This window comes from Larus michahellis, chromosome 4 (assembly GCF_964199755.1).
Source record: "Larus michahellis chromosome 4, bLarMic1.1, whole genome shotgun sequence".
Taxonomy (NCBI): domain Eukaryota; kingdom Metazoa; phylum Chordata; class Aves; order Charadriiformes; family Laridae; genus Larus; species Larus michahellis.
Window position 1 is genome coordinate 5,687,579 of NC_133899.1, and position 22,893 is coordinate 5,710,471.

Below are 22,893 nucleotides of genomic sequence, written 5' to 3' on the forward strand. Positions count from 1 at the left end.
GCTGAATACGTTTCACAGATCTACTAATTTTTCTTCCAAGTTTTACCTCTGAAATTAGTTAATGGATTTTTCTGAGCTTTATATTGGAATTTTTCAAATGAGAGCAACCCAAATCCAACGGCATTTGGAGACCGTAACAGCCTCTGGTACCAGAGCATGCTTTGGAATCATCTACACTTAAAATATGCGGACATAAAATTCTTGAGTCTCCTGCAATACCTCTTCATATTGAAACCCAAACCAAACATTTTATTTGAAAATACAACACTCAAAATAAATGGGACTTGCATAGACTAGGTACAGGCTGGAGATTAATTTTATCACCTCCAAAAAGAGCCACTGAAACATTACTTTTGGCTGGAAATTAAATGCTCCAACATTGGCAACCTACCTGACCCATTCTACCCAATGTGAAGAGCAGGTGGACTAAGAGAGAGATCCTGGAGTGATAAAAAGAGAGACAGGCAGCAGGTAAAAATTAGGCTCTGCAAAGGCAGGTAATACAAATGTGTTTCTTAATGTGCCATACAAGAACTAGGTACGTGTATTTTTAGTTCTTTACATCTTGCAAGCCTGAGGAGAAAAGATGAGTAAGCTTAAAGAAAAAAAAATAAAATAACTCAAATCATATTTATACATTAATGCATGTAACCTACTTTCACACATAGTTAATGAGTTCCTTCATGGGATTTGAACCTGAACAATTTTGGGTTTAAAAAACCCACAACTCTAATGACTACAAGTTTTGTTGCTAATGTAGTTATGTCTGGCGCTCTTACTCCTCACACACGCTTAACTCATGTTTCTCCAGTACATTTTTCAGAGATTGAACAAAATGCTATTTTTAAAAGATGAAATTCTGTGAAAAGGTACTTCTCCAGAGAATAATTTACGGAGAATAATTTCCAGAGAATAATTTTCACAGTAAAAGAAATGCACATTTCCTGTAAACTCATCTTCCTGTTATAGTAGAAGAGCACTTTTTCCAAGAATATGACCTCTTTCCACCTGGAGCAACCCTTCTGAACCTAATTTCAGATATGGCATACCGTCATCTAAAATATGATGACCAACACCCAAAAAAGCATTCAGGCACTTTGAAGAATATTGGATCAGTGGCTCATTTCAATTTCATTCTTTGATTTGCCTTTCTCCACAGTCTTCCGAAACTGCTTCTCAAGACAAGCAGTGAAAAAATTATTAGTACATAGGCTCTGTGGTGTCTTTTTTTGCAAATTCTTTATGATCTTCCTTCTCTGTGAATTTTATTTCATTTTATTTTTCAGCCCTGCTACCTCAACCCATGCAGAGGACTCTTTCTTAAGTCTGTCCACCATCAAGACCTATTTAGAAGTTACTCACCAACTTTGTATTCTATTTATGTTTAGTTTACTTTTGTACTTGAGAATGTCAAAGTTGTAGTACAACAGTCACCCTAAATACCATACTGCCTAAAAGCAGATGATGACACGATGCTGAAGCAGGCTACATTTTTTTGGAGAATGGCACACAGACTCCCCATCCCCACATTTTATGACAACTTCACAGGAAGCTCCAGCTGGAAGGAATGCCCCCCCCTACAAAAGTCTGCGACAGATTTAGGATAATCCTGCGTTTAAGTGACACTGAAAGGTTTGCTCCTACTTTACAGGCTAAGACAAAATTAACATCATTATTACCTGCAAATGACAGGACTGAAAAACAAAAACCCTTTGGAATTAACCACTTGCATGTTTCGTTTACATGCAGATATGTACCATAAAAATCTTAGGGTGAGTACACTCTTTTTACCTGATGTCACTGGACTCAGCACCACCGAGTGCGATAGAGAAGAATCTGAAAGGAGGGTGTAGTGAGGGGGAGGTCGGTCTCTTCTCACAAGGAACAGGCAACAGGACAAGAGGAAACGGCCCCAAGTTGCACCAGAGAAGGTTTAGATTTGATATTAGGAAAAATTTCTACGCTGAAAGGGTTATTAAGCCTTGGAACAGGCTGCCCAGGGAAGTGGTGGAATCACCACCCCTGGAGGTATTTAAAAGATGGGTAAACATGGTGCTGAGGAACAAGGTCCAGTGGTGGTTTTGGTGGTCTTGTCAGTGGTAGGTTGATGGTTGGACTCTGACAGGTCCCTTATAACCTGGACAATTTTATGATTCCAAGTACAAACTGCTGTCAGCGGCTGCAGCAGGACCCTCTATGAAACGGGTTTCACTGGAAACATTCTCCAGGACAGTTTGCCACCTCAGGGACGGTGACCGTGCCGGTGCAGCCTGTCCTCCCCTGCTGCCGCCGCCGAACCGCAGGGCCCTGACACCCCGGCAGCGTCCCAGGTGGCTTCCTTGGTATTTTTCGGGGCAAGAGATGGGAAGACAAACCAGGCATTGTTTTTAATTTAAAAGCCGATGTGCCTCAGAATCCCTAACCACCACCTGGAGCCCTGGCTCGCTGAAAGACATTCAGAAAAATAAAAAAAAAAAAACCCGCCCCTGAAGCGCTGACTCGGTGCGGCCGGCGGCGGCAGAGCCCGGCACCCCGAGCCCGCGGCCGGCGCCCGCCGCCCTCCCTGGCGCCCCAAAAAGTTTATTTTCCCTGGGTCCGCCCGGGGGTGCCGCTGTCCCCGGGGCCGGACGGGCGTCCTCGGGGCGGGCAGGCCCGGCCCGGGCTCCCGTCCTGAGGAGAAGCCGAGCCCGCTCCTTACGTAACCGTAACGGCCCGCGACTCCTGCCCGGCCGCCGCCGGGGGGCTGCGGGCCCGCTCCCGGCCCCGGCGACCTCCCGGGGGGCCCGCGTTCCGCGCCGCCGCCCCGGCCGTACCTGATGTAGGGGCTGGCGGCCGCCAGGATGTTCTTCTGCACCGGGATCTCCTCCCCCTCCAGCACCAGGTGCGCGTCGCAGAAGCGGCTCTCCTCGCGGAAGGAGCTAAGGGCCCGCAGCAGCCGCGCCGGGTGCTGGGGGTCCGACACGGCGCTCGGCCCCGACATGCTGCCGGGCCCCGCCGAGCCCCGCCGCGCCGGGCCGGCCGCCTCAATCACTGCCCTCACACCATGGCTGCCCGCCCGCCGCTGACATCATCTCCCTGCGCCGCCCCGCCCCGCCCGGCCCGGCCCGGCCCGGCCCGGCCCGCACCTCCCCCCGCGGGGGTGGCCCCGGCCCCGGCCCCGGCCCCGGCCCCCGCGGGCACGGCGGGCGGCCTGACTCACCGGCACGGCCCCGAGCGGCACGGCCCTGAGCGGGGGCCTCTGGGGCTGCGGGGCCGGGACCCTGAACTCAGCGTCGCCTACGAAATTACCTTTTTTTCCCACCTCTTGGCCTTAAAATGTGGCCAAACCTAGCCTTTTATTTATTTATTTTCCCTTCCCCTTCACCTGGAGGTGGAAACGATAGGCGTTAGCATGAGAAAAAGTCGAAAACGCAAATTAAATGCAGCGAGACTCATTTCGATAGCGTGGCTTTCCATAGCAGCCAGCTGGAAATACGCCCTTTTCAGGCAAAAAAAAAAGGATTTTCTTCAGGACTGTTCACAAGGTGCTTAATTGTACGTTAAGACATGACTTGATCCCATCTGCTGCTGCTGTCTTTAACAGCATCCAGTATGTGAGTAGTGAAACTATTTGCACGGAGCAGAAGTGTTTCCAAAACTGTGATCTACTTCACCATCATTTCAGTCAACGCTGCTGGGGGGGCACAAACAGCAGCTCCCAGCGGCCCCTGCTCGGAGAGTCAAAGGCAGACTTCGATTTCCGAGGCTGTGAAAAGCCCACAAGGAGGTCGTGCTTTCTGCCCCTCCATTGGGAGAATTACATTTTCAGGGGGCCTGACCTAGTAAAGCAGTGGTGGGTCACATGCTTTTATTATATGCGTTTCTTTATATCAGTGATGTCAAAAATGCTTATCTTTGAAATGTGGACAACTTAAAATTTTATTTTATAATTCATCCTAATCCAGTTTGATGGTGTCACCAAGTCATTTTACCACTGGGAAAAAGAATAAAAGGAAATGCCCCCATAGGAGAGAGAAATGAATGATTTTACAAAGGCAGCATTGTTCTTCCCCAGCTTGACACAATGCTGGTTTGTCCTCCAGATGGAGATTTCATCTGGGACATCTGCACACGCAGACCCCAGCAGTCCAAACAAGTGCCTGCTAGCAAAGAGTGTGAATACCCCGTTTAAGCCAGTGTTTACAGCTGAACCCTTGCTCAGGAGCTTTCTGACTGGGGAGAGGTGGCAGAGAGGAGCAGCGTGCTCGGGGCTTGAGTGGCAGCTTTGAACAAGAGTTTTAGAAACAGCAGGGGATGTGTTTCACATCCTGGTATGACAGAAGGCCTAAAAACATACTAATCTGCATGAAACACCAGCAACTTTGCATCACTTGTTGTTATAACATACCCATTTAAAAATATTAGAAGGCCACTTACTTCTGGCTTGGGTATAATTATCCAGGATGTCAAGTGTAGAATGAGGAAGAGCAGAAGAGATCCAGAGGACACATCCGCAGGTCTCTTTGAGGGTAATGAAAGCAGAGCGCACTCTGCACCTTGCACTGCCGGTGCAAGATGTATTTTGCTTGTTATTAATACTTTGGTAATTGCATACCCAAGGCAACAGTGGTTTAAATTATTGCGAAAGCTGTCATTGAGTGGCCTGGTTATTTAAAAACACTGGTTTGTGTCCGTGCCTCCTGCATAGATTGTTATGCAGGAAAACAGAGTCGTATTTCTGGTTTTTAACTCATCCTAGTAAACAGTGTTTCTGCTTCCTCCTCCAGCATATGTGGGGCAATGGGACAAGGCGTAACAGATAATATCCACTTCCAGAGAACAAATTAATTATTATGCTTTGTTATTTGTTCCATTTAATGAAACCAGTTGATAAAAAAAACAAAACACCAAAACACAAACACCACCAAACCAAACCACTCTACCAACTATAGGGCCATTTGTAACATCTTTGAAGTAATTACATGTATGCATACCCACGGCCCGATTCTCTTGCTCAACTGTGTTTTTTTCCTTTAATGAAGATATCTATCCTTGCTATTTTTATTTGCAGTCACTGAATCTAGATTCTTTTTTATGCCATTACAATAACTCCACCAGTTTTACTGGACTAATTTATGACTTAAATTGGTGCAAAAGAAGAATCAAACCTTTCTGTCCCTCAAGATTTCATTTGTAGCAAAGGATGTCAGAGAAGCAAAGCAAATGACAGACTCATTGCCATGTGCCATGTTACCACAACAAAAGAACCACGCAAGCCTTGCAGCCACTTGGCAAAGCGTATATGCTATTGTCAGCCTAGCAATGATACGGTGTATTACCATATTCAGGGGAAATGTTTCATCAGATTACTATTGCAACTGCTAAAAACATCCTTGAACAAATTTGTGATTAGCCATATGGTTTTATCCATATTTTCTCTGCCACAGCAGGATACTGGGATTGGCAAATCCAGATTTACATCACGGTTTTTCTCTTCAAGTTGACTACACACTTGATGCTAATCAAATCCTGTGTAATACTGACCATGTGAACACAGCACGCTTCGTTTAAAAAGTCATACCTAATACAAGTTCTTTTATTTTCTGCAGTATTTTTGCATGAACATAAATAACACATCTGCTTTCTTAGCCCGCAGATAACAAATCTGATTTGTCTTTATGATCAATATTCCCCTATCACGTCATCTCTGCCAGTAAGACTTAGCTCCTCAGAAGTCAAGTAACTCCGATACCTAAACTCATGATCATCTGAAAACATAACACTATGAGTTCTACAGCACAAATTCTGGAGACGAACTCTTAAAAAGAGATCTATAATAATGGTTAGGCTTCTGATTCATTACCACCTTATAATACCAGATATATTTGTGGAAATTTGTTAAATCCAAACTTTTTCAGATTAAAAGAAACAACCCCACAGCTGGTGTCCTTTGCCAACATCAGTCTTCCATTCCAGTACTGGTTCCATATCACTTACAAAAATGGAATTAAGTTTCTTCTTTAGAAAATAAAGTTCTCTTAAATAGTAGTGGTAATATGCCTTGAAAACACTAAAGGAGACTATTTCTGCAGACACACCTTACTGTTTATTTCCATTTTATGGAATATATAAACATTTGCATGCCCAAACCTGCCTATTTTAACTCTAGATCTGACCACAGTGACTTTCTTTTGCATTAAAAAATAGCCTGTATGTTCTTTATACTTACAAACTGCAAAGACTTAAGCAGACAAAGGGAGGTATAGTTGTTACAGAGCAAACAAGATTCAGTTCCTGCTCTGCCATAAATATCTTACAGAACCACAGACAAGCCACCAAAGCCCAGATTCTCATGTGATGGGGAGACAGTAAATGACAATGATTTCATTCCATTTCCTACCTGTAAAACACAGTGAGCAGCAGAGACAGTGTAGAGTGCGTATATAAAAGAGTGAGAGATACCCGAGTAGTGTGGTGATACGTACAGACCAGAGGAACGCCTAAAATGGATGGATGTATACCTAGTTTTCTCCATCAGTAAAGATGCCTCCAACACTAAAGATATCTACAATAGGAAAATACAATTTTTTTTAAAAAAAGCTCTCATTTAAATAAAAATCAATGCCCCAAATCACAAAACAAATACACTCAGGGGATTAGGAAATGCCATTCCTATAACAAAAAACAGTCACGGTATACTTGGCATCTAAACTCTATGTTGAAATGTGCTTTTTAATTGTGACTCTGAATGGGAGTTGTGTACTTTCATTAGGAAGCATCTGTCACAGGTAAGGCCATGGATGCTCCTAAGCAGACAATAAAGCAAATGCTTAGCTATAGCAACAGTAGCTTGTAGTTTCAGCTACTGTTCAGATAAGGTCTAAATTAGGTCTTTCACTCTGTCACCGAAACAATTTGTCGAACATGTGTATCCGAGTTCTGCTAGAAATACACTGCCCCTCATTCATGTGCATACTGTTATTAACAGAGACTAACAGCAATATGAATAAATACTACATTTCTGTTTATCTTTTACACAATGTAATCATCCAATTACATGAAATGTCATGTCAGATACTCTCCTCAAGGAAAACTGATTTAAATACAAAGTGCTTAAGATTGAATAGCACTAAAGTATAATTGAATGCTACATAAAACCATATATTCTATTTCAAGTTATTTGGTTTTGTCAACATGAAAGGGAAAAATATACCATGAAATTATTAGCAAAGCAGGCGGTTTTTAGGTTCTAAATTAGAAAGTTGTAGCACCTCAATGTAATACTTTGGTTATAGTGGAGTTTAAGGAATCAAGCACCAAGAGAATGCATTGCCATGAATTACTATTATCATAGCAAATAGTTTAACATGAGCTTTGCTGACAGGAGACAACTTAATCGTGAGGTGCAGTCTTGAAACAGTTCATGAAAGTTACATGAGCTGCAGACATATGTGACTCATGCCATACATCACCCTATGAATACAGTACTTCATTTGCTGAGAAAGCTATATTCTACTCAAATAAAACATTTCTTATTACCTTTGTCTCCTATTCCCTGCCCCACAAGTTGTATACAACATTAGCACTTAATATCGATCATTCTTGTTTTGGAATAGCTATGTACCAGTTGTGCATATAATTATTTGTAATAAAAGTTATTGTTATCTCTTATAAGAGTTTATATATTATTATTGAAGAGTCATTTCTTGTCACAAGATAAGATTGTTGCTGAATGCTATCCCACGTTCAGTAGAAGGTTGTCTCAGTCTGTGTAATAGGATAAATAGAATTTTACTCTGTGTCAAACTTCAAGTCTTTCTCTGGTATAAACGTTCCATGCAGGTCCAGATGCATTTCTACATCTACTATGGCTCGGCCCAATTCTTTGAATGTTTTAGCATCCAAGACAAGTAGGAAGGGTGCTTCCTTTGGATCAGCCATCACAACACAGGTCAAAACAATGCCTGTAGCATACAAATGAAGAATTAGAAGCACATACTAGTTACACCAAGCAGAAAAGATAACACTGACAGGAAACAATTCTTGTTTCCTCAGAATTTCAGGACACAAATGAAAAAGTGTTTACTAGATCAAGAAGCACTGAGAGTGCTGAAGGACTAACAAATGCTTCCCTTCGATGTTTTTTTCTGCTCTGCCTGCAGTTCATTGGGAAGGAGAAAAGCAAACAACACTAAATAGCGTGCCTGCTAGTTTGGGGACTCATCCTTTCAGTTATTTGCCATTTGCCTTTGCAAGGAGTCACCCGAGAACAGAACTGGATTGAGATTACATGGATACTTGCAGTGACACTTCATGTTCTCATCTGTAACAACACTGACTTCCCACAGCTTCAGCTGCTCCAGACTATTGATAAATCCAGCTCTGAGTAGCTTGGCTCTCTGGAAAGTCCTAAGCATTGGTTTTATCGTTTATGGCTACCTTGGGACATCACGCAAGCTGATTTTGGTCTATTGTTGCTTTGGTTTTTTGTCTGCAGGAGTAAAATGGCTGGTGCTAATTTTAATCTCACAGCGGAAGCATCAGCCCAGCTTTCTTGACTAAAAACAATGAAACTTATAAGATTTAATGCAAAATTCATGTAACCCCAGTATTCAAACTGTTGTTGTTATTTTACCATCATCCTCTTCTCTTGCATCAGGGCTGGGAACGAAAATGGGCTCAGATGGCCAGCAGCGGTCCTCTCCCCAGCAGAGCATTTCCTTTGTCTGGACATTAAATTTTGCAATCTAAATTGTTGTGACCAGAAAAGAAAAATGTCAGTGACCCAGACAGTGGTTTATTCCAAAGGTACAACATGAACAGGCTGCTGGCATGGGGGACCAATGCTAAGAGTTACAGAGTTAAAGAGCAACAAAGCATGCGTCATCACAAGAAGGATTACACACCTGGAAAATGTTAAACTCTGGAGTCATATTTAGTGGCTGCATAATCACACAATGTTCTTTTAATTTTGTTTCATTAGAATCCAATTGTATCTTTCATTTATGATCTTCAAGTACTTTACAAATACTAACAGATCGTGAGAGAACCCTCACTATAAATAATACCTCACTATATAGAGGAAGAGTCCTAGGCCCAGAACATTTAAGTGACTTGCACCAAATCATGGCGATTCTGTAGTAAAGCAGGAAACAGGATTTAAACCTTCCATTTTCTAATCCGGTGAATTATTTTCCTTTTATTGTGACCTCAATATTTCTCAAGGCCTTCTATTGTTAAGTAGGGTATATTTGCCAGAACAAAGGCTATTAATAGTGATGTGCAAAGGTTAAACCAGTGGGTCAAGTATTCCACACAGATACTGGTATTAACTGAAGGAACAGTATAGATTTTCATCTCATTAATGGGTCCAGTGCCTGACCAAACCAAACACCAGTGGGGATGCCTGGCATTTTCAGTTTGATTCTATTATAGCCTTTTCTCTACCCATACAGATGCAGTTATATTCTTTTCCCTTTTGACTTTTAGTTAAAAAATATGTTTATACAAAAATGAAAGCATTCAGATTACTGGAGCAAGAATTTGGAAAAATTCTTCCTTCTAACCAAGATGACAGCAATTTCGCTGACAGACTTTACCTAAGGCTTATATATGGTTGTTGTTGTGCCTGCATTCATCAAAGAGCAGTTGATGTGAAACAAAAAATCTTCTATCAATCAGCATTTTTATTACATTTAAGTCAAGCAAGGATTATCTACACTGGGAATCACAAACTTGCAGATTTGTTTGAGCTACTGTCAGATATGCTGCAATAAATTTTCTTGCATCATGCAGAAATTCAGCTTTATTTTGTAATCAGTTGTGGTAATTATATACAAGAACCAACAGCAACTCAATTTGCTTTGCCTTATAGTCACAGAACAAGAATTATAAAGAGTGAGTTTCTCTGTACAACACTCTTACCTTCAACGATTAGTACTTTTCATCTTAATATGAAGATACATTGTTTCCATAATTTGGCCCAGTGGCTGTTTCAATCATGCAAGTAAGCTGACAATACATGTCCAACATTTCATCTCCCTGCTTTCAAGTGCTGATGTTTATGAACATAGTACCCAACTGTAGTGTCAGCATTTGGAAGCTTTAACTTGACGTTTAAAAAAAAATAAATACACTTTCTGGGCTCAGGACCACATGCTTTGAATTTGTATGTATGAATGCATATTAGACTGTATTTTGGGCCAAACTAGAAAACTACGGTTTACTTACAACTGCTTAAATTTGATTTGTGTCCTATAAATACAATTCCTGACTCTGTAAATGTTAGTTATACCTTTGTAGGAATTGGACTCCACTGCACTTCCGTTGCAAAGACGTACTTGTATTTTTTGCCATTATAGTTGTAGTTGATGCGAGGCAGTTCTATCCCTGGGTAAAATAAAGTTCAAGACTTAGTAACAAGAGAAGAAAAATAACTAAAATGTACATTTACATATGCCCGTCTTCAGGAAGTTTTGCTCTGTGGAAAACCTTGACAGTCTTTAAAACAGGTTGCATAGGTTTTGTATGTTTTAATTTCTAAAAAGCTGAAGAGGGACATTAACACAACATAATTAAACCAGTGTTGTTAGTTCAAAAATGACAATTTTTCATTGTTAGGGATTCATTATACTGGAACTTATGAGGGTTTGGGGTTTTTTTGGTTGTTTTTTTTTTTCATAAATACATGAGATGTGAACATCTGAGATATAATTGCAGGCTACCATTCTAAGAAATTATTTTCACTTTAGGTAAATACATGCCTCTTAACGTATTCCTGTTATTACACCCTGAAAAAATGTTAAAAATCTACTTTCAAAGGCAACCTTCATAAAATACAGCAATAACTGAAGCTATAACAGACCTATTTAACTAAACTTAACTCTTGTAACAGGCAGATTTGCACGCTATATTAATAGTTGTAAGATCAGACTTGGGATCCTATATGAATATAACACTGATGGAACTTCAGATATTTAAAGGATTTCACTCTTGATAAATATGTATCTGAGACATTCAGGGTCATATATTACTGGATAGACCCAGAGGAGGGAAGTAAAGAAGAGAAAGACTTGTCAATATCTCTACTAAACATATTAATTAAAAGTTTCATTTCTCTTACCTTTATAAAGATCTTACATATATGAACATGAATCTTACATATATGAATTATTGGACATTATTAGAATGCGCTTATGTGCGTGTAAGAGAACAGATTTGAGATTTGTATAATGGATATGTCTCACCTTCACATAGTATCTCAGGTTGGCAATAGATGCTGCCATCTTTCTCTTTTACAGCACTTGCAGTAGATGGAAGTGTGACCAAATTAGAACCTACTTCGGCATCCTGAAAGAGACATTTGCTGAAAAAATAACGTGTCTCTAAGAACATGCTTCTAATTTATATCTTTCATCAGGTTTGATATTAATATAAACAATTTGGAGATTAAGCAAATAATCCATCTTCACGAAGAAATTCCTTCTTACTATCCTTGCAACATTAGATTCTGACCTTTTCATTAGAAGTCATGTTATACTCAGAGGATTTTAGTACATCATAGAGTAATCATTTTGAATCACACCGAGCCTTTAGAAAGGTTTAGATAGACAAGGCTATGTTCCAGAAGCACAATAAATGGATTACATAGTTTGTGAATTTAATTAATGAAGATGGGTTTCAAGGAATTAGGTATCAAATTCACACTAAAAATCACCAAGGTTAGGTTTTTTGCACCTGCTATGAATCAAGTGCAAAAATAGGTGTAATGCACTCTTGTTTTTAATATGCTATTGCTGAATTCTTAAGATTGCAGGGTAGTTTGGATAGCCAGTGTGATCCAACACATCCTTTGTCATTGCTGCTTAACTGTTTTTGAGAGATGAACAAAGCAGCAAGATTCTAGGATGTAGAAAGAAAAAGTATTACCCATTCCAAATGTATCAGGCACAAACTTGCCCAAGTTTCTGGGCAGTATAAAATCTTCCTTGCTAACAATGATGTAAAATGATATTTTAAATTAAACTGAAAGATAAAATCTTTCCTCTTCCTGGTAAATCTCACACTTAAATGAAATATTCTTGCAACAGTTGGGACCATGCATATATTATATATAGGCTTCCAGTAAAGTGGAAGAAATGGATTGTGCAAAACCTCATTCATCCCTTCCAGTCAACAACCAAGTTCATGTATCTGCTCATATTTGATAGCATCTCACAAATAATCTCACTGGTAAAGAAATTATGTACGCTCAATAGCCCTGTTCTCCATAAAGGATAGTATTAGAACCTAGATCCATGTAATTGTACGTCCAGCTGCTCATTGCCATTTCTCACAATACATACACAAAACAAAACCGCTGCACACTTTGTGTATCTGTTATTTTTAAAGAATCAGAAATTTGCACATAAGGGCTGGAAGCCAACAATTCACCCATTATTCACACTGATGTATTCTAAATTCCTGATCAGAATCAGAAACAGATCAAAAAGGTCTTTTTCTTTCTACCTTGTCATACTGCAGAGGAACAACAAATCGCTTGCAGGTTGGTATGGAGGTAAGCTTGTTTTTCTCTTCAAAGTCTTTAGTCAGGTTTTTCAAATAGAACATATCATATAAGCTGTTGTCTGTATAGGCAATAATATCAAAAATAATGTGTCCATCCTCTTCATAAGCATTTATATGGTGAAAAAGCACCATAGCATCGGTATAGAACTTGGTGGATACTTCTTTTTTAGTCTTCTTGTCAACGAAGTGAAACCAAGTCTGAAAGATAGAAAACATTATTTAAAAGTGTTAATGATCAGCATTTAATTGTAGCAATCAACATTCTAGTGTATTGTCTGTTTCTACTGAAGCATATTAAGAATTCAGGATTTGCTGCCAGGAGACAAGAGGTTCCAAGCTGAAGACCAAAAAATGCAGGAGTAAAATGAGTGTAGAAATGCTTTAAACTCATTTTACTTTTGCAAATTACTGATTGCTGAGGATTGAAGCTTTCCCGTAAAACCTTGAAAATCCCCTGCTCTATTTTAAAGTTAATTAAATCTGCCTTAGTCCAAGTCTCTCCGTAGTGCTCTGTGCTGGTGCCCTCTACCCCAGCATGTCACACTTATTGATGGCCAGAGCACGTGGAAATAAGGTCCTCAGAAAACAACTTTTTTCCTCAGTTGCCACAGTGAAAGACTCTCCTTTTGTTGGATGCAGGCTTTTCCACCAGTCTGGCTCCACAGCATGCAATGGATCTACAGCAGATCTCAGCCACAATATATAGTATTTTGTTTGGACCAGGAGCAACTGTGTGTATGTGTCTGGGATGCTACTGCGGTTTTGAATTTCTCAGCTGGCACACAGTATTTCTAACAATGCCAGACTATCCTCTTTCTCAAGCACTTCATCATCAGATATTTATTTGTGAAATTTCTGGATATAGGAGTTAGCATTAAAAAAATACAACTTCTAAAAAAAATGTGCAACACGAAAGTCAGGGGTTGAAGAAAAATGAGGGCTTACTGAAATTAATGAACCAGATGAAAAACAGAACAGTGTGGAAGAGGTTACTGGCCTGGCTGACTCCATTACTCAGCATTAGGAAAAATACCTTCTCTTCCTTATGATAGGCAAGGCAGGACGCCCAGTTCACACCTCGGATGTAAGCAGTTGCCATTTTGACAATATCCAGTTTGAATGGCTGCTCTATGAAGACAATGTAATTTTCCGTGATTCCAAAGCTATGGTAGTAGCTTGGGTGGAGCAGGGAGCGAGAAGGGATGGAGCACATCACTTCCACATTTTTAAAACAAGAGTTCTTCTTTTCTTTTTCTGAACATAAATGATAAAAAATACAATTATATTTATAATAAATTCCAATCCAATCTTGTGCTTGGATTCCTCCCATGTACGAAGTATGAAAGAACAGGTTCCTCTCAGTTTTATTTGCATTCTCCTGTTAAGAAAGCGGTTCATTTCCTCCAGCAGAATTAACGTAGAAGTTTGCATATGAGTCAAGCAACACAGTATTATCACAATGCTGGATCCATTTAGACAGAGCCCCCTCATCTTAGTATTTGATTCCACCAGTTACTGTCTTCAGAGGCTCCAGCAGTGAGGAGAAAGCTGTTTTACAAGGCAGCTTTACAAGGGGGTTCAAATGCACCCGTGTTTTTGAGCTTCTGAGGGGATGTTCCTGTTTAATCTATACTGACTTTGCTTGAGCCCCAGCTAGAAGTTACAAACTTCTCTTTCAGCTGTGGAAGGCCTCTTGAATGTTCAACCCAAGAGGACAGACATCACGTTAGAAGCTGATTTTAAAGAACAACTCACACAAAAAGGCTTGTCTTGAAGGAAAAAGAGCAAGTAATTTGGTCTGTGAACAAAGGATGGCATTTCAGCAAAGCCTAGTGCAGTCCAAGTTAGAGAGGAATTAACTCTATATTAGGTATTATTTGGTATTATGCTTCCCTATAATCACAGTATCAGCATTTTAACAGCATTTTCATTTATGAAGAAAATTAAAGTTTACAACTTCAAATTATATATACTGCCCTATAGATAAAATCGTTTTCCCTCTACACATCACCATACAGGGAATGGAAATTCTTCTAAAAGACTAAGTTCACTCTAGTAATAGTCAAAGTAGAATTCTTCTACAAGCAATTTTCTTCATACTGAAATACCCTGTTTACACAGTATTCATGATGAATCTTTGTAATAGCACATGCCCAGACAGGCTAAGCTGTTAATATTAAGTTCACAGTAAGTTTAAATTAGGAAAATGAACGCCATCGGTTTCTAGAAGAGCTTTATCACCACCCCTTAACCTCAGAAGAAAATAAATTGCTAACAAGTTTCTAGAAAATACTGATAGAAGACATATCTTACCTGACACAGAGGGAGGAATCTTAAATAGAATGTATTTTGTCTTCCCTTTATCAACTATTGAAGTACCCATGTTGAGAACATTTCCAGCACTGTCATAGTGCGGGTGAGACGTTGCCATATTTACAGCCACATATTTGCTGTAGTCAACCTGGAAAATGATACAATAGGAGATTTTAGAGATGTGTAAGAGAATTAAAATTGATCTCAATTAACCCCACAAATCCACCAGATTTTTAGCACGGGCAGCCTTTTATTGGTACCCCATTTTCAAAAGGCCTTGAAATTTAAACAATTAAGACAAATGACTTATGTAGCTACTCAGATGATTTCCTAAATGAAGGCTAAAACAACCTACAGAATCTGAATTACGTTCACCTCTCCCTTGCAGCCACAAAAGACAACGGGAGGATTGGCTCAAGGAGTTACTCTGCAAATGCCCTTTTCATCCTGACACCAGTTTATTTAATAGGGCTATGAGTCTAGCAATCTTTGGAGCAAAAAGATTTCTATTTGATTTAAAGCTTGGAAACTGTATTCAAACTGTACTGCATGCTAGAAAAAACTTATTGCATATTTCAATATGTCAAGATTTCATTTTAGTAATTAAGTAATATCTTGCATAAGGTACTTGAAAAGTAGTCATGTAACTGACCTACTGACTTGTTAATTACGTAAATCACTTGATAATTATGGATACATAATAATGGAAATCATCCCAAACAACCACATCATAAACTTATGTGGTATTATTCCTGCATCCTTGCTAGATTATGTGCAACTGAAATTGCCCAAAGCCCAGCTTTTCTCAAACTACCTGGCATTTCATTTTGAACTCATGAGTTCTTAAAAGATGTGGTATCTTCACAATTTTGCTTAGCTATGATTTCAAAAGTAAGGGAATAGCAGAAGAAGAAAAGTATCTTCCCAGTTTTGTGTTAAAGGATCCTTATGAGTCAGCCTGAAACTTTATTCGTTAGCAGATGAGGAACCAGAATGACAGACAGTCATGTATACCTTTTCTAATGTCTCCAGAGTCTGCGGATTAATTTTCCTGATGAAGTTAGTCTCACTGGTAGCATAAAAATCATCCCCAGTTCTCATAATGTTGATCAGGCAGTTGTCCGTGAACTCAGGAATGGTGTGAGACAAATACGAGAATGCCCTGCAGAGAGGGAAATTTCGTATCAGTTCATTAGAGCAGCTGTGCTAGCTTTTACCCGTGCCAAGCAGAAGTCACCCGAGCAGCGTGGGCTGCGCACAGCAGCAGGGTCACAGAGCTGGGTCTGGTTCTCCCCAGCTGTGCCCTCTTCTAGAAGCTCCCACACGCTCTCCTGTGTATACCTTGTGAGAATTTGGCCTAACAGATTCTACCTAAAAGCTGATAGCTTTTTCATAGTGCGCCTTCTTAAAATAGATATATTCATATACTCCCTGATGGAATATATTTGTTCTTGGTGTTATCCTGTATCACAGTTATGATTTCAAAGAAGATCCAACTTCACATATGGGCTTGACAGTTTTCCTTATCACTGTAGGATTTTATCATGTTCACTTGAAACCAAGACAAAGTTGCTTATATCCCTTTTCATCTCAAAATGTCAGCGTTACCCTATTACTGCTGGAAGAAGGAAGAAAAGCATCTTATCTCAGGGTAACAACTTACAATATATCAACTATTTTGCAATAACTATCCATGCACGTGGTCTTACCAAACGTCAAATTCAAGGTCATTAGAGGTAGTTCAGCCAGCAAAGAGATGAGTAAGCTACTCGCATTTGTCAGGGAACATCCACAGCCAATTTTACAAGATAGTTGACAACATAACGTACACCTTGCCTCTAATATACAGCCTGTCATCCTTTCTAATGGTATGAAAGCAGCTATTGCAATGATCCCAAGTGGTTCTGATTTTGAACATAGGCTCAGGCCTATGGGTGCAGTTCTTCAAAGCACTGCACGTGGCTCAAGAAACAATTGAAATTTTTCATCACTTTCTCTTTTTTTTGGTAAAAATGGTCTTTAATCCAGAAGTTCTTCTGATTCTTTTTTTTTCAGTTATTGATGCTTTTCTTCTTTTCATTGAATGAACTTTTCATAAATTCATTCCCCATCTCTTAATCTTTTCTTTTCTTACTGCTTCTCCCATTACAGGGTATCATTTTTATAAACTTTTGTGAATCACTTGAAAAATCTTGTTTTTTCAAAATTACAACAACATCTACTTGCAATAGTGAATAAAACAGCCAATATTGCTGCTAAAATTAAATTAAAATATTTGCCTTAGGATGACCCATGGAGTGTATGGTGCTGGATGTATCTCTTGGCCTTGTCAGTATTTGGAAGCTGTAAATTTACAAAATAAATTTCCTATTTGTAAATATCTGTCAAAGGTAAACAGAAAGACACCGGCGCTGGAGAGAGATGTAGATAGAAGAATCTTATTGGAAAAAAAGCATTGCTTACTTGGCAAATATGTTTTTGCATGGATCTGGATAAGCCATAGTTCCAAACTCAGACACCACGATTCGATTTGCTTCTATATTGCAGTTGTATGTGTCACTTCGGAGATACTTACTTCTGTAGTAAACTTCACCTGACAAAGGCCAAACGGGTTTCAATCACATTTCATACTGAGTTCTTTAGAAAATTAGCATAGGTAAAGTCAGAGAAAGAGTTTCTCAAGCAGCTGTACTTTAGCTAAGAAAAGTTTGCAGTAAAACTGACAATGCCCCTTACTCTCTATTTTGGAAGGCTTTTTCAGCTTTCTAAGGAACCTGGGACTGTTCTTGTGGCTGCTGTGGCTGGTTATGATTCATCTAGCTTCCTTGACTCCCAACACGTTTGGACAATTCTGGGGGACTAGGGAGAGGAAAGGAGGGATTTGGATAAAGTATTCCAGTAAATAAAACCGATCTGTGTAAAAATGATTAACTACACATCAGTGTGTGGGTGGTGATAAATGTCCTGTATTGGCAAAATTTAGTTATGAGAGAGTAACAAATTGCTTGAAGGAATCAATGTCTATCTATCTTAAACAATTTAATGGACTAGTATACTTGAACTGAGCTCTGTTTGCTTTAGGTGAGTAAAATATACTGGCAGCTTAAAAAATACTGGTCATTTCTTTATAGGTTATTTTGTTAAGGATGTAGAGCTGGACAGGCGAGGAGTTCCTGCAGTTGCATTAAGTGCTTCCAATCACAGAAACGGAACCTGCAAAGTAAACACTATGAATGGAGGATGACAGGAGTAGAACCCAGTTCTTTTACAGATACGTATTTTTTGCAGCAAGAATCTAGGTGTAAAACATCCTGCCTCACGCTGTGAAACAGCTGAACTGATAAACAGTGCTTTAACTGAAAACAAGAAAATGTTTTGGATAGGGGAGCTGCCTCTTTTCCCTCCAGACGGATGACAAGTCAGAGGACTGCTTGTAGGGGTGTCGAGTATACGTAAGTGAGGTTTGACAGCTGAAGTGACACAGTGGCCCAGTTTCTCTCCTGGCAGCTGTTATAGCTGCAACCAAGTCCCAAAAGGGGAATGTTAGTCTTCCCTGGAACTAGCTTGTTCATCCACAACAGAAAAACTTCTGGATATTACAGTACTTTTGGTTGATCCAGTTTGAAACAATAGAGGTTTTCTTGCTCTGGGTGGACGGCAAAGGCTGCCCTGCCGTGACCTGCTCAGAGGTGGCTGCAGGCTGTCCTGCAGCACAGAGGATATTGAACTTTGGCACTCCAGAAAAAAAGGACAACAAAATCTATCTCTGCTAACAGCCCTGCAGAGATCCTCCTCCTGCTGCTGTGGAGAGTGAGGTGTGAGCGTGCATTCGGAGAGACTTTCTCCAAAGCTGTTACCACCTCACCACACATGCTGCTGTGCAGGCAAAACCTGCAACATTCTCAAAAAATGAAACTCAAAATACAATTAGCAACCAAGATTCGGGTTCTTAGGCTTTTTTTAATCTGACATGCAACAACTTACCATTTTTAAATGTAAAGCTATGCAGCAGAGCCAAGCCATCAAACCAGTGGTTATACTTAGTGTCCCCTATTGTGTGAATCCCTGGGCCATTTCGGAGAAGTATCCCTTGCAACCAAGTGGGCAACTGACCTAGAAACAAAACGGAGATACCAGCATCCATTCATTTAGGTGAGCGGCACATACGGGACTATTTTCCTTAGGGCATAGGCTTCATAAAGGCAGACAGACTATGGGTGTAAGTCAAGATTTGTAACAGCATATAATTATACTGGAGTTTTGGCTAACAAAAATATGACCTGCTTAAAAATGTGGCACTAGTAATATTCTGCACGAATATTGCTAGATAAGACTACTACAAAATGAGATTGGTGGAATGTAATTTGCTAAATATCAGGAATTAAATAAAGTTGGACCTTTCTTTCCCGCACTCAGATTTTAAAGTGATACATTTAAACCCTTTTACTCATGCCAGGAAAAGCTAGAGCTTGTCAGAAATAAACATATTTTATAGGTTATGTGACTTGAATTGGCCTTCAGAACATAATTTAAACTTCAGGCTAAATGAATTCCAGTAAAAGTTTCATTAATTAAATTACACAACATAATGTAGAGTGATTTTGGGAGTGCTTTTGTGACACTAGTCAGAATGTTGGTGCTTTGAACACAAATAAAGGGTAGGAATGTTATACTGAAAATATATAAACACCGTTGAGGTGTGAATAGGAAATGTTCCTCATCAAATCCCTGCAAGGAATACATTACCTACCATTTGACACACAGAGTAACAACAATTAAAGAATGTCACTAGGGTTAAAGAGCTGAACAAAAGCATATCAGATATTAAACTAAAAGCTTCACTTGCTTCTTTGTGTGTGTGCCTCCTGAGGGAATATTTAAGATCACATACTACTTTTCTACACAATTCCCGCACTGAACATTGTCTCTGCATAAAAAGCTATTCAGAACTTTTAATTCTCCTTATCAGTTTGTGACCTCATGTTGAATATGTGGACACACTTTCTCATTAATACTCCCTTTACAACAGATAGAAATGTCCTCCCATGGAAATATTCAATTTTGTCAGTCGCAGAGAGATAACAATTGTTTTGCTGTAAGATCTTCTGAGATCCTAAAGGGACTTTGGCCACTTCCTAAAATTTCCTGAATTTTTACTTCTTTAGGTAAGGGAGACAAGGACGTTTGCCACTTCTTCAAACAAATGACATTAAGGGCACAAGGAAAACCCACCCTAAATGCAAAGGAAGGATACAGATTAAATGTCAGCTTTATCTAAAATACGTTCTCAGTCAGGCTAACCAACTAATATTGTATGCCACAATTCTCACACAATTGCATTAGGGTTACGGTTCTGGAATACACGAGGAAGATGATAGATAAAAAATTGCTAACACAATGGATGGACTTCATCATCATCATCATCATCATTATAATTATCATTATTATTATGGAAGAGCCTTGAAAACCAAACCTTACTTGCCTTTCTAATACAAGAAGTAAGTTCCAATGCAATAATTACAGTGCTTTTTTATATAAGGTGAACACGGTTTAACCTTTAATTGCACAAAACTTAAGTAACTGAAAATAGTTGGTGAGAAGACAGTGAGGAAATAACTAGCTAGCAGAAGAAAAGAATCCTACAGAGAGAACAGGACTGTGATCTTAAGAAAGTATATATTCAAAATAAATACGTAATTTTTGTTTGGCTGACTAGTGAACATTAACTGCTGAACAAGTTTAGTCTGCTCATGTGCCTAAAATGCAAGTGTTTCTCTTCTTGCCACTTGCCTTTCTACAGTTTTCTGTTATTTGGCAATAGAAGACTGTAGGCTCTGCTATTTTCCACTACTAGGGACAACTGCAGTGTAGCGAGTGTAGTTTTTTGTGCTCCTACCCTCCTGCCAATGCTGTTTATGATTGTAAATCTGCGGAATGAGCATAAGCGGCTGGTCATGCCCCAATAAACCTTTTGCTAACAGGGAGTTGAGGCTGACTGCATGCGGTCTTGTTGCAGCCAGTCCTTCTCTCCTCACAGCGAAAATGTAATACTTCTCCATGTGAGGTCTTGTGGGTTTTTGACACAGTAAAACTGCCTTCTGCTTTGGGGCAGAAGTTTTTTCAAGAAAAACACGTATTTCTGCAATTCAGAGAATATCTTGCAGCTGCTAGGGCTAAAAACTTTGTTCAGAAATTATTCCTGTATTATCAGATTAATGATGCTCAAAAATTATTGTTCAAAAATTAAAAATACAGGACAAGCCAATAAAAGAATTTCACTGGAAGGCATAAACAGGGAAAAAAGGTGATCTTTTTAAGGCACTGTGGATATGATGCAGCTTCTGAAACTTTGGGTGTAATTCAGTGTCATTTCTGGCATATTCCAGTATGAAAAGCATGGAGCAAAGGGTCATCTAGTGAGGTTTTCAGATAAAAATTCATCTTATTGGGAATTATGAATTTCTGTAAATCACACCGGGTACCAATCAGCATCCTAACATGCTTAAATAGCTTTAAAAATATGGACCTTGCATCTTTTTTGCCTCAGACTTTTTATCTGAAGTGGAAATAATGATACTTTTCTGTACCATGTGAGGACACAATAGTGACACAGTAAAATCTCCAAATATTTGGAAATTTATTATCATAGCAACGGAGTCTCGTACAATCACATGTCTGTACAGTGTTTGGAGAGCATGGGTTAAATTACAGTTGACATTAGAATTATGGGCTCATATTTACAGTGTACGTATTGAGTAACAAGGTGCCAAAATATTGTCAGAGTTCAGGGCTAGCAAAATATTTAAAGAGGTCAAGGTGTAGTTTTCTCTTTAGTTTTCATAATTGGTAAATACTGAATCATCATTACCAATAAAGGAATACTTTGTATAGATAATTTTATTTACTTAAACATGCAGATCAAGTCTGATAAATGGTTTGTTTGCAAACAACTTCAAATGTTTCAATAAGTTTTTATCTTGAGCAAAATAAAATTGAAAGGCATAAATTCACTGCAAATTATAACAAAGGACTTTGTCTGACTTGAAACAACATCTTTTCCAATTCAGCCACCAAACTGAACAACAACGAAGTCACGCAAGTTTTATTTGTCATCTTTTTAAGTGTCGTACTGGGGAAGTGACTTTAAAATTGGTATTAGACACCTACCATTTCTTGGACCACGTATTACAAAAAATGCAGCATATATTTACTAAATAGGGGTTCTCAGCAACAAACCTCTCCTGTAGCTGTAGGAAAAAATTCTTCTGTAAAGTAAAAAAAAGCAGTAAAAATAATAGATTTATCAAGCATTTATCCCTGGAGAGCCACTTTCAACTATCTCTCTGAAGGATACTCCGCAGTTTTTACTGGATTAACTTCTGAACCCTCTTTTTAACAGTACACAGTGGCGTCCATTACTGCTGCTTTTCTGTTTAGAAATACTGTTGTCAAAGAGTCACAATTTTAGTGAGCCTCTCCAGGCAGCAAGGCAGAGTGTGAGCAGACAGAGGAAGGGTAGGGAAGGGTTACAGAGAGAAACCGAAAGTTTGAGTAGCGCCATGGCGGACGGGGTGTCACCAGATTAAATCCCGGGACTTTGTCGCTCACCACGGACTTCAGCGAATCCTGTTCAAACAGATGTTTTGCAAAAGTACACAGAGATACCCATAAAGTGAGAAAAATCCCACAGTCAGGGCACAAATATTGTCTGAGCTCAGTCCTTTAAACAAAATTCACTTCACGTTTCTCGCTTTCTCAGTTTCCCTTTCCGGTGCTGTTTTGGGTGAACAAGTGTTTCAGTGTTTACATATTCGAAAACACCAAAATAACCACACGTATTAGAACAGATTTTCTTTCACTTACCTTTCACCTCAGCTTTTAAGGGCTCTGGATGTTCTTCTTTATTTCTATGAAATATCATCTCCATCTCTGTGTATCTGTAATAAGCACTTTCTGTGTCTTCTACCCAGCTGCTCCTGCAGCGGCAGTGGTCCCCTCCTGTCTGGGCTAGGAACAGCGCTTTCCTGTTACATA

At 39.4% G+C, this 22,893-nt stretch overlaps 2 protein-coding genes across 4 annotated transcripts in view; both read right to left on the reverse strand.

Annotated features, from left to right (window-relative positions):
* GAN (gigaxonin) overlaps positions 1 to 3,096 on the reverse strand; it is a 42,216-nt gene extending 39,120 nt beyond the window's left edge. For both annotated transcript variants that reach the window (XR_012586471.1, XM_074582842.1), the window contains exon 1: positions 2,814 to 3,096. Coding sequence is in view for 1 of the 2 variants with exons in the window: in XM_074582842.1 (XP_074438943.1) it covers positions 2,814 to 2,980 (167 nt within the window). In the remaining variant the exon portion in view is untranslated. The remainder of the gene's footprint in view (positions 1 to 2,813) is intronic.
* Positions 3,097 to 5,548: 2,452 nt separating this feature from the next.
* On the reverse strand, positions 5,549 to 22,877 carry BCO1 (beta-carotene oxygenase 1). 2 transcript variants are annotated; one of them, XM_074582845.1, is made up of 11 exons: positions 22,723 to 22,877; positions 18,844 to 18,972; positions 17,323 to 17,452; positions 15,874 to 16,021; positions 14,860 to 15,007; positions 13,580 to 13,800; positions 12,487 to 12,744; positions 11,226 to 11,328; positions 10,274 to 10,368; positions 8,615 to 8,726; positions 5,549 to 7,943 (listed from the first exon to the last, which is right to left on the reverse strand). In XM_074582845.1, exons 1-11 carry the CDS (start codon positions 22,784 to 22,786, stop codon positions 7,771 to 7,773), a joined length of 1,581 nt encoding a protein of 526 aa, XP_074438946.1. In that variant the 5' UTR covers positions 22,787 to 22,877; the 3' UTR covers positions 5,549 to 7,770. The 2 variants fall into 2 exon arrangements, with proteins under 2 accessions (XP_074438946.1, XP_074438947.1); XM_074582846.1 differs by lacking the exon at positions 22,723 to 22,877 and adding an exon at positions 17,596 to 18,072 and having other exon boundaries at positions 18,844 to 18,970.
* Between the last annotated feature and the right edge of the window lie 16 nt (positions 22,878 to 22,893).